This window comes from Pipistrellus hanaki, assembly GCF_964339955.1.
Source record: "Pipistrellus hanaki genome assembly, chromosome: 12".
Classification (NCBI taxonomy): Eukaryota; Metazoa; Chordata; class Mammalia; order Chiroptera; family Vespertilionidae; genus Pipistrellus; species Pipistrellus hanaki.
Window position 1 is genome coordinate 36,200,730 of NC_140514.1, and position 16,167 is coordinate 36,216,896.

The window sequence follows — 16,167 nt, forward strand, 5'->3', positions numbered from 1 at the left end:
TCAGACTAAACAATTACTAGATTAACTAAACGTAAGAAACAATTTTTGAAGATAACACTATTTATAGCTAATAGAAAACATGCTGCAGCTGTATATAAACAACTTAGTAAAGTGCTTTATGTTGATAGATAATATACTCTGAAACAAGTCAAAACAATATTACAAAATATATTTATCTTGTTAAGAATTGAGTTCATCAGGCAGTGGCAGTAATTTACATGCAATAATAATTGCTGTAATAATAAAACAAAATAGGAATATTTGGAAAGTACTACTGAATCCATGGTAGAGTAAGAAAAGGAGTGAATTTTTATTTCCTGAACAACATATATTTTAACCTCATGGAAACTACAAATATGTAACCGACCTTTATTTTTATAACGGAGGAAGCTCAGACTCACATTTCTCACCCATCTCTTGCAAATGAGAGGATATTTCAGCAAGAATTTTATGCAATCCCCTTACTTCTGACACCATTTTAACAAGTATTTTCCCTTTGCCCTGTTTTTCTTCATCTATTTTTCTAATATTGTAATGCCGCGTTTCTTTCTAAGCTTCGTCAAATACTATGCAAACAAGGCAAAGTATGTATGTATATAAGTGTGAATAAAAGAATAAACACATTTTTGAGCACCTACTATGTATCAACCACAGTGATTAACACTTTATATAATTTTATTTAATATAACAAGTGAATATAAAATAAAATGTGATTAAATGACTATAGATAGATAGATAGATATAGATATATTTTGAAAAGTATAAAATTAGTATTATACTAAGGTGTATCTTGGTATACACTTAAGAGTATATAATTAGGTATAAATACAAATATTATATATTTATTAGGAAATGCAAGGCTAGTATGTTTATTACATTCTTGTCATCAGCTATTTTTCCTATGAATGCTCCTTAAACTACAAAATAAGATTCCTATCCAACTGAGGTATTTATTATAATCAAGAAGTCTAAAACTGATAAGCTTTCTGAAAGCACTCTTTGTCGAGAAAACCTTGTCAAGATCCCACAAGAATATATTAAAAATAGCTCCCTTCCCATACAGACCTGGAAGGCACCGTGGTGACTAAGTCTATTTATTCGTCTAAAACAAGCTAAGAACATTCCTCTGCATAGAAAGGCTTTCCCCTCAGATTTACCTTTTCTGAAACAGAAGCAAAACCTTTGGTTGGGTGCTGTGTTCGCATGTCAAAAACATGAAACTTTCCTTCCAGAGACGTGGCAACTAACTTATTCATGCTTATATCTTTCCTGTCAAACTCCAGGCTACATACCTGAAAATACAGAATATTTATTATCGATGGTCTAATGAATATTATTCAGTAGGTTATTTTAAGCTAAGTAAAACAACTTTAAAATTATTAGCTCATGTAAAAGCATTTAAACAGAATCAATGCAGTAAAAACCTTTTAAACTATAAAAAAAAAATTCTTCTTGGTTAATAAGGTCAAACTATCTTGAGTTCCCCAATTACTGTGCACAGTTAAGTCAAGGCTGACTTTAGGAAACAGGAAGGAGCCACATTCCTCATGAGAGGACTACAACTCAGGAACTTAAAATCTGAAAGGCTTCCTATTCGCAGAAAAAAGCCTCTTACGTGCTCATTTTGATAGGACAGTGCACAACGCACAGGTGTCCACAGTCTGCCACAGGGCTGGCGACTCACCAGCACTGTCATACCACTTCTGGTGTGTGTTCACTTTCCCAGAGAGGGTCCACGGTTTTCATCAGATTCCCAAAGGGCTCAGAGCCCCAAAAGGTTAAGAACCACTGGTAGAGTGGTTGTACTGAGATGAGTTATTAGAATCACCTTCCTTGGTAGTAGTTCAGAGGTAGGTGAAAACATGCTCAGAGAAATTAAAAATAATCCAAATGGCCCTAGTTGGTCTGGCTCAGTGGATGGAGCATCGGCCTGCGGACTGAAGGGTCCTTGGTTCAATTCTGGCCAAGTGCTCATAGCTTGGTTGCAGGTTCCCTGGCCCTGGTCAGGGTGCATGCAGGAGGCAATCAATCAATTTGTCTCTCTCACATCAATATTTCTCCGTGTCTCTCCCTCTCCCTTCCACTCTCTTTAAAAATCAATGAAAAAATATCCTCAGGTGAGGAGTAACATAAATTAATAAATAAATAAATTAATTAATTAAATATAAAAGAATCCAAATGTACATTACCCCATTCTTAATGTTTGTCTCCCACCGCAATGACATATTTCTGAGATCAAACAGTTTGATATCACCGTTGTCATAGCCAGCACAAACAACACGTTCCTCTTGATTATACGCATTACCTACAGATCAAGACAACATTCCAGATCTTTAAAATCCTAATCTGAAGACTGGTAAAATAATTCTATGAACTGATGCATATAATTTGTACTGAATCAGATTTTACAAAATCTCATTGGGTAGAATCTCATGTTACCGATCTTGACAGAACATCAGATTATTAATTTGGTATTTGATATTGTTATTTTAAAGCTCATTTTATACTGATGGGATATGTGAGAATATTATTGGCTTCTAAGACCATCTAAACACCTCTGGTTGTGGGCTTGAGTCATCTTTAAAGCAATTTCTACCACTACAGCATTTCCCCTACATACTAGGACACTTTTCAAGCTATTCCTTATACTTGAAATTTCCTTCCAATTTTAGGGGTTCAAACTTTATATGTCCTTTTGGTAAAAATTGCCCCCCCACCCTGGTCATCTTTCCCTTGGGATTCCTTCCACATTTGTCCATGTCTCTCATGATCTTTTATCACTCTTACCTTGTACTATAATTTTAAAATATTTTTTTTATTTATTTCAGAGAGAAAGGGAGAAGAGAGAGTGAGAGACAAACATCAATGAGAGAATCGTTGATCAGCTGCTTCCTGCACACCCCTACTGGGGATCAAGCCCACCCAGGCATGTGCCCTTGACCAGAATCGAATCTAGGACCCTTCAGTCCGCAGACAACGCTCAACCCAGTGAGCCAAACCAGCTAGGGCTGTCCTATAATTAATGTAGCTATCATGTCTTCTTTACTAAACTCTAAGCATCTTGATGCAGATAACACATCTGTTTACCCTTCATATGCCCGCCGCTTTGCGCTTCTTTGGCATCCATAAAAAATTGTCAAATCAATGGATTTTCTTTTTAAACTTAAGCACCTATATTTAAAATTGTACCTATGTTCCTTAGGTCAATGATGAAAGGCTTTAATGAGCCTAAAGGTAATTACTTTTTAATTATTATACCAAGTTTTAGATGATGATTCCAAATACTAACCCTGAAATTTCTCCCCAAGCATATGTCTTAAGTTTATATAATTGCTTACAAAATATACACACATAGTAATTCTCAAACAATAATTTATTTTTTATAGTGTAAGTCTAAAACTTTCCTCTAATTAAATAACAGTGCAATTTTAAAATAACATAAAAAGTTGAACAAATCACGTGTATTATTAAATCCTACTTTTAATGTCTGTTATCTACATAGGATTATACTAAGAAAAGAGGGAAAGAAAATAGAGATTTAAAACTAAATATGGCCTATATACCTCTCACTAGCAAAAATTATTTTAATTTTGGTGCTCGGCAAGAGATACAAGAGTAAAACATCAATTAGTCCTACAAAACCAGCATTCATTTTAAATATATTAATAGAGAAGCACAGCTGTCAAATTTATAAGAAATAATTTTGTAATGGTATAACTACTTTCTAGAAACTAAACATACTATATACAGAGTATAATGTAAGATCTGTAAGGCTACCATTTGCCCTTGAGGCTCTACTTAGCTCCATTACTGGCATTTGGTTCTAACTGGTCAATATTATCTAGTTAAACACAAGTACATAGTAACAACAAATTATTTTCGAGCACTTAATAATCTAAGCACAATTCTAATTATTAACATTTTGAATCCTCATAACAACACTACCAAGTAAATTCTACTATTACTTCCATTTACAAATGAAGCTACCAAGAAACAGAGATGCTTCATAACTTGCCAATAAGTCACACAGCCAATAGGTAGACCATGAGACTTCAAACCCAGGCCTCAGAGGATGACATTAACCACCATTTCTATTCACCTCAATAAACTGGCAGAATAACCCACAGGCTATGAATAGACCATCAGGAATTTCTTGAAGCTTTTACCATTGGATACTTCAAACCCAAGAGTTCTCAATAACTCACCAAACGCCACAGTCCAACAGTCTCTCTTGTTTTCTCCTTGTACGGGTTCCATATTAGCAACAGGATCGTCTTTCTGCCTTGGGTCCCACACCTTCACAGTTCCTGCCAGACATAAAAGTGCACTGGCAAAATTCAACAGCAAATAATGACATTTCTTTTTTGCATTCTCTTCCTATGGCTTCCTGTACACATGGTAATATTATAGATGTTATAACACTTGAAAAAATATTCACATTTTTCTAACTTCTAAGTGGGTAAGTTGTACTTAATATCAGAAATATAACCAATATGTCTGACTTACTAATTTCCAAATAGATATACAGAAAAGCCAACAACTGTTCCTAAGTTATCAACACGGTATAATTGACAAGGCAAACATAGATGTTATGCAATTCAAATCACATTTTATTTTCTTTGCTTAAGCCTAAAACTAATGTATTAGTTACTTAGAATAATACCAGTGCCATTTTAAATTATTTCCTTACTACCCATATAACTATTGACATTATTCTTTATACAGAAGAATAAACTAATTTTTACATCTACAATTTCTTATATTGTGTTTTAGAATACTATTTCATATAATTAAGTTTAATTTCCCTGTGGCAATAGATTAAATAAAATTAACAAGCCGGGAGTGGGCTGGAAGAGGTCAATGGGGGGGAAAAGGGAGACATATGTAATACTTCCAATAATTAAGAATTTTTTAAAAAAATTAACAAATAGGCAAAACCGGTTTGGCTCAGTGGATAGAGTACTGGCCTGCGGACTGAAGGGTCCCAGGTTTGATTCTGGTCAAGGGCATGTACCTTGGTTGTGGGCACATCCCCAGTAGTGGGTGTGTAGGAGGCAGCTGATGGATGTTTCTCTCTCATCGATGTTTCTAGCTTTCTATTCCTCTCTCTTCCTCTCTGTAAAAAATCAATAAAATATATATATTTTTAAAAATAAAAATGATAAAATAAAATAAAAAATAAAAAATTAACAAATAATCTCAATTTACTTTCAACTTCCTCATTGTAATGCAAATTACAGGACTTCTTGCTACATAAATGATGTCATTGCTTCTGAGGAATGCAAAATGGCTAAAATAAAATGGCTAAAAGGCAAGTATCTGAGAGAGAATAGGAAAAGCATAAAAAAAAATCCTTAAAAGGGATAATAAATGTAGAAAAGGGGGTACTATTCAACTCGATTTATCTCCAAAAATAAAATAAAATTGGTTATTAAGAAGATGTGTTAAGGAGAAAAAATTCCTGCAAATATGACAAGATGTATCACTCCACTAGCTTCATACAAATCGATAAAATTTATATTAAGTTTGTAACAGTTACATGAACAAAGAACATAAAAAATTCACACAGCAAAATTAACTGATAAATAAATACTGTATAGAAAGAAATTAACACAAGTTGAAAAGGTGTATCATTTTTATCTAAAAATTTAGGAAAATCAATGCTGGTAGGGTACACTGGAAATCTATTTCTTCCATTGTAGCTGATAAGGTAAAGATACTTTGGAAAATTTGACAGTAAATTTTAAAAGCCACAACACACATTTATTCCAAAAGAGTTATATACATAATGATACTTATTTATTATTTTTTTTAATATTTTGATTTCTTTCAGAGAGGAAGAGAGAGGGATAGAGAGTTGGAAACATCGATGAGAGAGAATCATCGATCAGCTGCCTCTTGCACACCTCCTATAGGGGATGTGCCTGCAACCAAAGTACATGCCCTTGACCGGAATCGAACCTGGGACCTTTCAGTCTGCAGGCCGACGCTCTATCCACCGAGCCAAACCGATTTCGGCTTATTTATTACTTTTAAGTCACTCTCCCAAAGTAATAAACAAAAAATTTGAGGTAAACAAAAAACTGAATGCTTATTAACAGGGGCATGGTTAAACATTGTGACACCTCCAGAGGATGGAATGTGACGTCGTCATTAGAATGTAAGTATGCAAACAGCAACACTTACATATAACAAAACATTAAATGGAAAAAAGTAAGATACAAAAGCACACACACACTGGTAGCTACTCATTGTTGTATATAAGACTGGAAAGAAAAGCACACCTAATCGTTATGCTGGTGTGGTGGACTGAATGTTGTTTTTCCCTTCTATATTCTGAATTGTTTCTAGGGTTGGAAAGAATATTTGATTTTGAAAACAGAGCCACTCTTGAGTAACTATCAGAAAATTCCCCCCTCTTTCCTTTTAAGACTGGTCCATTTTTAGTCACTGCTGGCTGAGTGGTGCTCCCCCGATGGGAGAAAAGCACTTGGTGTCCTTGGAGCTTTCTGCAATGCTCAGCGGAAGGATCGCAGGATTTCAGTGTTCAACATGACAATTTTCACAAGTACTGATTCTGCTTTTTAAAAAAGGAAAAGCTGCCACCCACATTATATTGTCAGCTGCCTCAAAAACGGATAAAGAAATTTGAAATCCTTTAAGGGTCATATGAAACTATGGTTGTTAGTAGTTGAATTTGTTCAAAACTAAAATAGTTTAAGTGCTTTTCCTCTATCTCAAAATCCTCAAGAATAAAACAATTTAGGGATATGCAATCAAACCTGCCTATTAAAAAAGACTGTTAGATTTAGTGAGTAAGGGTCACTGTGGATTTCCACACAGAGAGGATATCCCGTTGTGTAGAGATTTATCTTTAAAAAAATTAAAATACTGTACATAAAAAACTTTGACTTACCATCTCGGCTGCCAGTCACAATTTCAGGTGCTCCTTCCCCAATCCCTAGTCCACCTACACCATCTATAGTATTTATAATTTCTTTATGGGCCTTTACGGAATACACTGGGTACTCTGGAGCTTCCAAATTCCTAAACAACAGAAGACAGCTTCTTACTTACACCACATGTCCCAAACATTTAGTTCACTACTAAATTGTAAGGATGCATTCCATATTTGGATTTTTGTTTAAAAATAAGGATTTTACTATGAATTTATACAAATACTCCCAATTTCTTCCCTCCACTTTATCATCTTTTAAGCCCTCAATGAGAATGGTCATTATTCAACTTGGAATTCAAACCCATGTCCGCTTTACTTAATGTTCTTCATAGGTGAATTACCAGGTCTGTTTATTAATAAGTGCGGATTCACAGGCTCCTCCCCAGACATCCTATATAATAAAAGGCTAATATGCAAATTGTCTCCTGGACAGGAGTTGGGGCCTGCTGGCCAACTGCCTGGGGTCCCTCCCCCCAGACACCCCACCACAAATTCGTGCACTGGGCCTCTAGTCATTAATAAGGATCTCTGGGATGGGGTCCCAATCCTGTGGACTCTTTGCTAACTGAAGTCTGATAATTACTGCTTTAAATATAAAGTAAAAGGATGTAGAATGTTTCCAAAGTTGACCTTGGTAGTTTCATCTTGAAATCTTCTAAGGTTTATGTTATTATATGAATAGTGTATTCTAGGTACACATTTTCTAATTTATCATGTATTATTTTCTCACTGAGTTTTGATTTTTCATCTAATTATATATTTGTTAGTTTATCACATGCTGGTCACAAATATGAATCAAACTGGCTGAAGTTTGTCTAATGCTAGGTGATTTAAGAGAAAGAAATGCAGGAAAGTAACTACTATTATGGGTGCTTGAGTCTACATGAGATGGTTGGATAAGGAATGGCTCCAGTAGGTTATAGCAATGCATCCTTTTCTCGCTTGCTTCCCTTCTTTTGCTTTTCTATTGGAGCTTCTATCCACATTTCTCTTTAACAAGTCAGGTTTCAATAACTTACACTTAAACAAAATGAACATAGCTTTTCATGATGTAATCCCAACTTATGAGCCAAAAGGTGTAAAATTTCATTTAGCAAATTTGAGATAGTTCAACCTAGTTTAGACATGATGTTTATCTTTATAACATTACTGTGAAAGAAACAGGAGACTAAACAGGATTGAGGTTCTACTTAAAAGACTATTTCTACAGATTTTTAAAAAACATTACTTTTTTAATATAAACAAAAGACTTATCAATGAAAATAAGTCAGTAGTACCTGTTCTACTCTATTAGGAAAAAAGTCAACAGTTACATTTGTTCTATATTCTTGTGCTGAAATATTTTATTTTTAAAAATAACATTCAGACTAGCCTCTCTCCCAAATTCTTTGAAAGTATATGACATAGCATGTGAGGACTAATGCATTGTAATAAATGCTAACTTAATTATTAAGCAGTTAAAGCAAGGGTAAATTAAAATAGCTACATTATGTTGTATATTAGGAGCATAAGAAAGATAAATAGGTCAAAGTAATTTAATTACAAAGTAGCAGATTCTCAGTGAGAAATCCAAAAAGGTCACATTGGAAAACAGCAGGGAAGACGGTTTCTCGCTAGACCATTAGTGTATACTTCAGATGATTAAGAGATATTCTTAAAAAGTAATTAGAGAAATTTGAATTCACTCAATTTTAATTTAAATATAAGAAAATAACTCTAAAAAAAGGAGATATATGTACTACTATGTGTAATACTTTAAACAATAAAATAAAGTTTAAAAAAAAGAAAAAATAACTCTTGATAAAACATGAAAATTAAAAGCATTTGACACAATTATGATTTTGCTCAACAGATGTGTTCCTAAAAAGTTGTGCTCAGATGTTAGCTAACTCATTAAAAGAACTTCAAATGAACTGGGAGCTCTACATTAAAAAATTAAAACAAGCAAAAGCTCAGTGTATCATTCTGTAATGTCCAATGTACTGCTGAAATGCATACAATATCTAATTTCCCCATGTTACACATGTGTACTTTTATAGATTGCATCCTTCAAGGTGGAGAGGAATAACCCTTTATTTACAAATTCAAGTTATTAAATAGTAGCATCAAACAGCATATGTAGAAATACTGATAACATTACTTTAAATATCTAAAGCCTAAAGATAAAATTAGAATTTTCTTTCAGAGGAAGAGCAATAAGACTATCAAAGAAACTGTTATCTCAGGTCTTACTACTAATTAAGTAATCTTACCATATATGAAGGTTTCCAGCAAAATCTCCAGTAGCTAAATATCTCTGCTGTAAGGATGTTGCACCAAATGTTCCACATTTAATGGGTTTGGCCTTTTCAATCTTGATAAAAGGGAGGGAGAGAAGATGTAGTATTTATGTCAGCTATTTATAATCATGATATTTACAGCCATATTAAAGGGTTTATATAAAGTGGTAATATAAAAAGCAATTAAAACTTAGGATAAAGCAGAAACCGGTTTGGCTCAGTGGATAGAGTGTCGGCCTGCGGACTGAAAGGTCCCAGGTTCGATTCCAGTCAAGGGCATGTACATTGGTTGCAGACACATCCCCAATAGGGGGTGTGCGGGAGGCAGCTGGTCGATGTTTCTCTCTCATTGATGTTTCTAGCTCTCTATCCCTCTCCCTTCCTCTCTGTAAAAAAATCAATAAAATATATTTTTAAAAATTAAAAACTTATGATAAAAATGATCATGCTTTCCTTTAGTCATCCTATAAAATAAAAGGCTAATCTGCAAATCAACCGAACAGCAGAATGACTGGTCTCTATGATAAACACTGACCACGAGGGGGCAGATGCTCAATGCAGGCGCTGTCCCTTGGTTGTCAGTGCGCTCCCATAGGGGGAGCACCCCTCAGCCAGAAACTGGGCTCACCGCGGGCGAGCACAGTGGCAATGATAGGAGCCTCTCCTGCCTCCTCGGCAGTGCTAAGGATGTCTGACTGCTGCGAACATCCCCTGAGGGCTCCCGGAATGCAAGAGGGCCCAGGTCGGACCTCCCCTTACCCACCTCCCCAGTACAGGAATTTCGTGCACTGGGCCTCTAGTTCTTCTATAATTTAAAAGTATATAACTGTCAAAAAGTATGAGTTTTAATTTTGCCTTTCCTTTCATCTCGCTAATGAGATGTTCAAATGCTGATAACTCTACCATCTCCACTGATTTGCAAATATGAACATCGCAGCATTTAATGTGGTATTCTTTTTTAAGATCCTCTGCAGAAATGAGAACATAATAAAGACATTGCTCTTTCCAGATGGCTACAGGAACAAAAGTTTTTATGAGTATTTCATAGTTTTCCCTGCAGAACCCTCTAAACTGAGAATGTTCATGTCCTGTTCTCTGTGGTACCATTTCAATCAGAGATTTGTACACCTGTGTGTACCAAAGGTACCACTGTTAGTATGGATTACCCAATCTTTTCATGTTCCTTTCATTTAAAAGGCTACTGCTCCGACTATTATATATAATCACATTAGTAAAATAACTATATACCAATGCACTACTTAAGGCATGCAGCTTATGGAAGTCACGTGAAGAACACATCACAGAAAGGATCCTTGAAATTATCTAAAACTACTCCCTCCCCCGTCATAGATAAAGATATTCCAAGTCTAGAGCTTTATAGATTTGCCCAACTCAAGCATTCAACATTTACTAGTAATGAGTCCCTACTATTATATATGGAAGTCAATGAACTAGGCAGAAGAAGACATAAAGATGAGTAAGACTGACCATTCCCTCAAGGAGTTTACAGCCCAAATACAGTAGTCCCCGTTATCCATGGGAGATATATGTTTCAATACCCACAGTAAGTGCTTGAAACAGAAGATAGTACGGACCCTGTTTTTTCCTATACAAACCTATGATTAAGTTTAATTTATAAATCAGGCCCAGTAAGAGATTAACAATAACTAAATAATCTAGAACAATTAAAACAATATACTGTAATAAGAGTTATGTGAATGGCTCTGGGCATTAATAAAAATATGGGTTATTTTTACACAGGTGCTATGGTGCTGAAACCATCTATATGATAACCATGGCAGCTAAGTGACTAATAGGCAGAGAGCATATACATCATAGATAGATACCAGTGTGGGACAGAGTAGGATGGCATGAGATTTCAACACACTACTCAGATTGTCATGCAATTTAAAACTTATGAATGTTTATTTATTGCCTTTTCCATTTAATATTTTCAGACCATGGGTAATAGAAACTGTGGAAAACAAAACCGTGAATGGAGCCGGGGGGGTGGGGGGGAAATCGGGGGAGAGACTACAGGATCAGTTCCTACCTGACTCCTCCTACATATACACAAGCATTATGCTACTCTCACCTACTCCCACCTCTGTGGAATTTTCATTACTCATTTACTTCCTGATGTTTCTAATTTCTCCAAGGTCCCCACTGACCACAACTTCACCTCCCAGGTCACTGACAGTCCTCCTGAAGTCTGCTTTTCCTTCTGGTTCGGCCCCTGGAAACTCTGGACAATCTGTAATTAGATGAGGCCACTAGTTGATGCCTTTCTCACACTATATTATGGCCTTATACTATCACCTTCCATTTACTGTCAGCCTCACTAGGGCAAAACTATTCCTCATATTTGGTCTCTACAACTTTTATTCTTAATGTTTATATAATACAGTTGGACATCCCCCAAGGGGTCCCAGATTAGAGAGGGTGCAGGCTGGACTGAGGGGACCACACCCCACCTCCACCCCCGTGAACCAGGCCTCTAGTCTATATGTATAAAAGACTAATATGCAAAGTGTTCCCTCGGGAGTTTGACTGCTTGCTATGAAGTGCACTGACCACCAGGGGGCAGTGTGGACCATGGTGGGCAACCAGCGATAGTAGTGGGTTGGTGGTGCTGAGGGAGTGAGGGAAGGAAGAGGTGGGGAGGTGGGGAACCGTATCCACTCTGATCACCAACCAGGCCTAGGGACCCTACCCATGCATGAATTTCATGCACCGGGCCTCTAGTTAGTATATGATAGTGGAAATAACCATCCATGACGGTCGTGTTTAATCCAGATGTTGGTTCTCTTTGCTACACTAAGTTAACATGATTAAAGAAGCCCATGATAGATAATTCTAGTGAGAGCTATTTTTGTTCTGTCTGTGGGTGGGTCTAGTACAGCTTGTCAGTATTTCCTCCTCCACATCCTGGCACTACTTAATTAACATTAAAAGATTTAGCCAACCAAATGCTAACAAGCAGTGAATTCAGTGCCACAGGAGCTAAAAAGCAAAGCTGTATTAGCTCATTACTAAATTTTAAAGTGTAAACATCCCCAACTATCTTGCCATTTCTCAGGACTACCCCCAGTCCTTTGTGCCAATTAGAAAAAAGGTGCCTTTTACAGACAGATGAAGTCTCAGGGGTAAGGCTTGGTGAAAGAGGTAGATTTCAGCTCTCGTGCTCTTGGCCAAACATCCATGGGTGAGGCAACAAGCTGCTCAACTGTGTACGGAGCCTTGCTGTCATTCCCGTCTGTCTTCAATAATAACATGAGGAAGGCACCAACAAAGATCCACTTTCTTCCTTCCTTTTTGTCTTGGATGCACAAGCTTTGACTTGTGGTGGTCCCACAATGATAAAATCAAGTCTGTATCCTAATAGTATAATAAAATAATTCATCTAGCCCCACTGAAGTCAACCCTGGTACTCATTAGAATCATCTGGTGAAAGCTGAAAAAATACTGATGTCCAGCCCTTGCCCTCGTCTAAAAGCAAGAGTCCCAGTGCATCAGAACTTCTAAGGGTGGGGCCAAGGCAGGAATTCCTTAAAACATGCACACAAACAGCAACAATACACGCTAAGAATTGAGAATCACTGAATTTGTACTTAATCTATATTCTTTCACATTGCATCATCACAGCCAAATACAAGGTAAATTCTTAAACGTTTTCCCATTTGTTTTATCCTCTTTAGACAGCAGGCTCTTTAGGAGAAAGAACTCATCAATCAAATAGTTCTGGTCCTTCTTCAGAATAGTCCTTAGATACAGGTGAAATAGAAAAAGTGGTTACTCCTAGGGTTGAGATCATGGGTGATATTAATTTTCCTCTTCTCCGATCTACAGAGTATTCCCCCCTCCCGCAAATGTATAGACACTTTAACAACCGATTCTATTACATTTTGAAAATGAAATGTATTTTAATAAATAATGCCTTTATTTATTCAAAGTATGTATGCATTTTTGAGGTCACCCTGTGTATTTCTAAAATGTTCTATCATTAACACATTACTTTTGCTAAAAAGCAAATTTATTTGAAAAACTCGTTAGAATCCTATAGAAACTCTAGAAAAGACTAAAGAGCACTATTTCACTTTTGGAACAAGTGTATTCCTGCAATGTATACAAATCATAGTCTTATAAAAAAAGAAGTCATAAGTCTGGAGATGCTCTCTGATTGAGCTTTGATTGGTATTTGTTCCTAATACTTCACCTTTAAATTCTTTCTGCTATTCTAATGTTTCTCATTTGTTTAAACTCTTGACCCCAATTGTATAATCAATAAACCAATATTTAAATTACCCAAGTTACACTAACTAAAGTATATAATTATCTAACCACCAAGCTGTACACCTGAAACCAATACAAAATAAAATTTAAAGGGAAAAAATAAATTACCCGTTATATCCTGTACAGACATACATTTACTCGTTCTTTTAACAAGTAATTTATTGAGTTACTGCTCCTTACATACTATATTAAAGAAAGACACTGCCCTGGCCAGCGTGGCTCAGTAGGCTGGGTGTCCTCTCTTGCACTGGTTTTGATTCCAGATCAGGGCATACACCAGGGTTTGGGGGCTCAATCCCCAGTAGGGGGCGTGCAGGAGGCAACCTAGTGATGTTCAGCTCTCACAATGAAGTTTCTCTCAGTCTATCCTCTGGCCCTCTCCCTCTCTCTAAAACATCAATTAAATATATATATATATATATATATATATATATATATATATATATATATATATATTTTAAAAAAGACACCATCCTTACTCTCCAGGAGCTTACAATCTAGAGATAAATGGAACAGAGTGACATATTGCAGGCACAGATAGTAAATACCACAGGAATGCAATGTATGAAAGGTTACTTTGTGTGGGGATCAGGAAGGGACTTCAGAAATCAAATAATCTGAACTGGACCTTAGAACAGCAAGTGACTGGGGGCAAGTGGTGAACAACTTAAGGAAACGGAGAAAAGAACAAGCCACATGTACTGAGTCCCTGACTAGAGAAGGCAAACTGAACAAGAAAACTGACATTCATAGAAATTTAAAGTGGGAGGGGGCCCAGCCTACTACCTTCTAATCTAGGCTTCCTATCGAAACTATATTCTTCCTTTACTTAGTACCAGTTTAACCTCCGACTCCTCCAAGCAGATTCTCTCTACAGCTTTTGATCTCCAGAGTTGTCAACCTTCCCTGTAGTCTATTACAACCCTAAATACCTGAGCACGATAATTTTTTCCCAGGTAACACAAATCAAGGCACTTTTTAAACTGTAAACAGGTATGAAAAGTGTCAGTTAACGTGATTCTTAACTTCTTTCACTATTGAGCTTTTCAAAACTTGCAAACATGCCGAAACCGGTTTGGCTCAGTGGTAGAGCGTGGGTCTGCGGACTGAAAGGTCCCAGGTTCGATTCCGGTCAAGAGCACGTACCTTGGTTGCGGGCTCATCCCGGGTAGGGGGTGCGCAAGAGGCAGCTGGTCGATGTTTCTCTCTCATCGACGTTTCTAGCTCTCTATCTCTCTCCCTTCCTCTCTGTAAAACATCAATAAAATATATATTTTTTAAAAATTTAGGGGGAAAAAAGAAAAGGAAAAAACCTTGCAAATGTGATCATGCCACACACTGCCCCTCACTGATGTCCTTATTCTTAGGGGCAGAAAGGCATACATTTTAAATGATGTATAGGTGTTGCAACGTTTGGTCCCTGCTTACCACTCCTGTTTCTTAAGAGACTTTCTCCCATCGCAGAGGTTCCGCACAGGCCGTGTCCTATGGAAACCTCGTCCTTTCCTCTTGGTTTGGCCTCGTTAGCTTCTACTATTGATTTCAGCGAGGAAGAAAGGCGCTTGTTTTTACTCTCGTAGAACCGTGTTCTTTCATGTTTGCGAATTCATCTTGGTTGTACTTATGCACTGTCGGTTTGATTATTTTTAACCGATTCTTTCTCCCACAGGAAAACTCCCTGAGATCGGAGACACTGTCATTCACACGCCTGGGAATACCACCAGGCAATCAACCGATACTTGTGGGAAGAATAAATGTTAAGTTAGGGGATCTCCTGCAATCACACGGCCGGCAAACCGGCGCCAGCTTTGGCTCTGTTCGCATGGAAAAGCATCTTACTAACAAGACCCTCTATTCCCAGACTCTCCACGAACTGCGCCCCGCCCCGAAGGGACTCGCTTTCAGACCCGGATTCGTCCCGAGACCTCGCGCTGGACCACAGGGGCCGCTGGAGGAGGGGCGGAAGGGCGCGGATGGACTCGCCCGCCCAGGAGAACTCTGAGCTCCGGCAAAAGCACGCACATCGAAAGTGCTGTATGTGCTCCATCTGCGATCAACTCCACTCCGCCCACGAGGCTCCGAGCGGTGCTTTTGCGGGACCCTGGACGGAGGCGGTGGCGTAATGCAGACCCCACACTCTGAATCCCCAACGAATCAGCTTAACAATTCGGTACTCCCCCCCCCGGATCCTGGACGAGGGCAAGTCTCGGCCGGCACCCACCTCCCGGAGCAGCTTGAGGTCCCCGTGCTGGATCTCGTACAGCTGAATGACGCCGGTGCCCCGGGCGAAGTTGCCCATGGTCACAAACTTGGCGCTGCAGGGCATCCACTTACAGTCGAACACCGTGTAGTTGAGGCCCTTCTGGATGTGGGCAATGATCTGAGGTTTCTCGAAGGCCGACATGGTCCAGCCGACTTCTCCTCCGCTAACGGGTACGTTCAGCCCCTTGCCAAACCCCTCACCTGGAAACCAGACCCCAAACAGGACAGTTGGTCCCTTCCGCTCGCCGTACACGCCCCCCTGACACCCTAGCCAGTTGGGCGTAGCTGTCTCAGATAATGCCAGATACTGAAATCCCACGAGCTTTTTCTTCACCGGTGGCACCAACTTAGGCATCGCCTTTACGTACTTCCTTT

The 16,167-nt window shown here is 37.8% G+C and overlaps 1 protein-coding gene across 1 annotated transcript in view; it reads right to left on the minus strand.

The window, feature by feature from the left end:
- Positions 1-16,056, minus strand: part of DNAAF10 (dynein axonemal assembly factor 10) — a 21,513-nt gene extending 5,457 nt beyond the window's left edge. Inside the window, exons 1-6 of the mRNA XM_084901208.1 lie at positions 15,752-16,056; positions 9,211-9,311; positions 6,917-7,047; positions 4,206-4,307; positions 2,190-2,305; positions 1,158-1,292 (exon numbers count right to left, since the gene is read on the minus strand). Of these exons, the coding sequence (XP_084757334.1) occupies positions 1,158-1,292; positions 2,190-2,305; positions 4,206-4,307; positions 6,917-7,047; positions 9,211-9,311; positions 15,752-15,934 (768 nt within the window). The 5' untranslated portion in view covers positions 15,935-16,056. The remainder of the gene's footprint in view (positions 1-1,157; positions 1,293-2,189; positions 2,306-4,205; positions 4,308-6,916; positions 7,048-9,210; positions 9,312-15,751) is intronic.
- Positions 16,057-16,167: the final 111 nt, after the last annotated feature.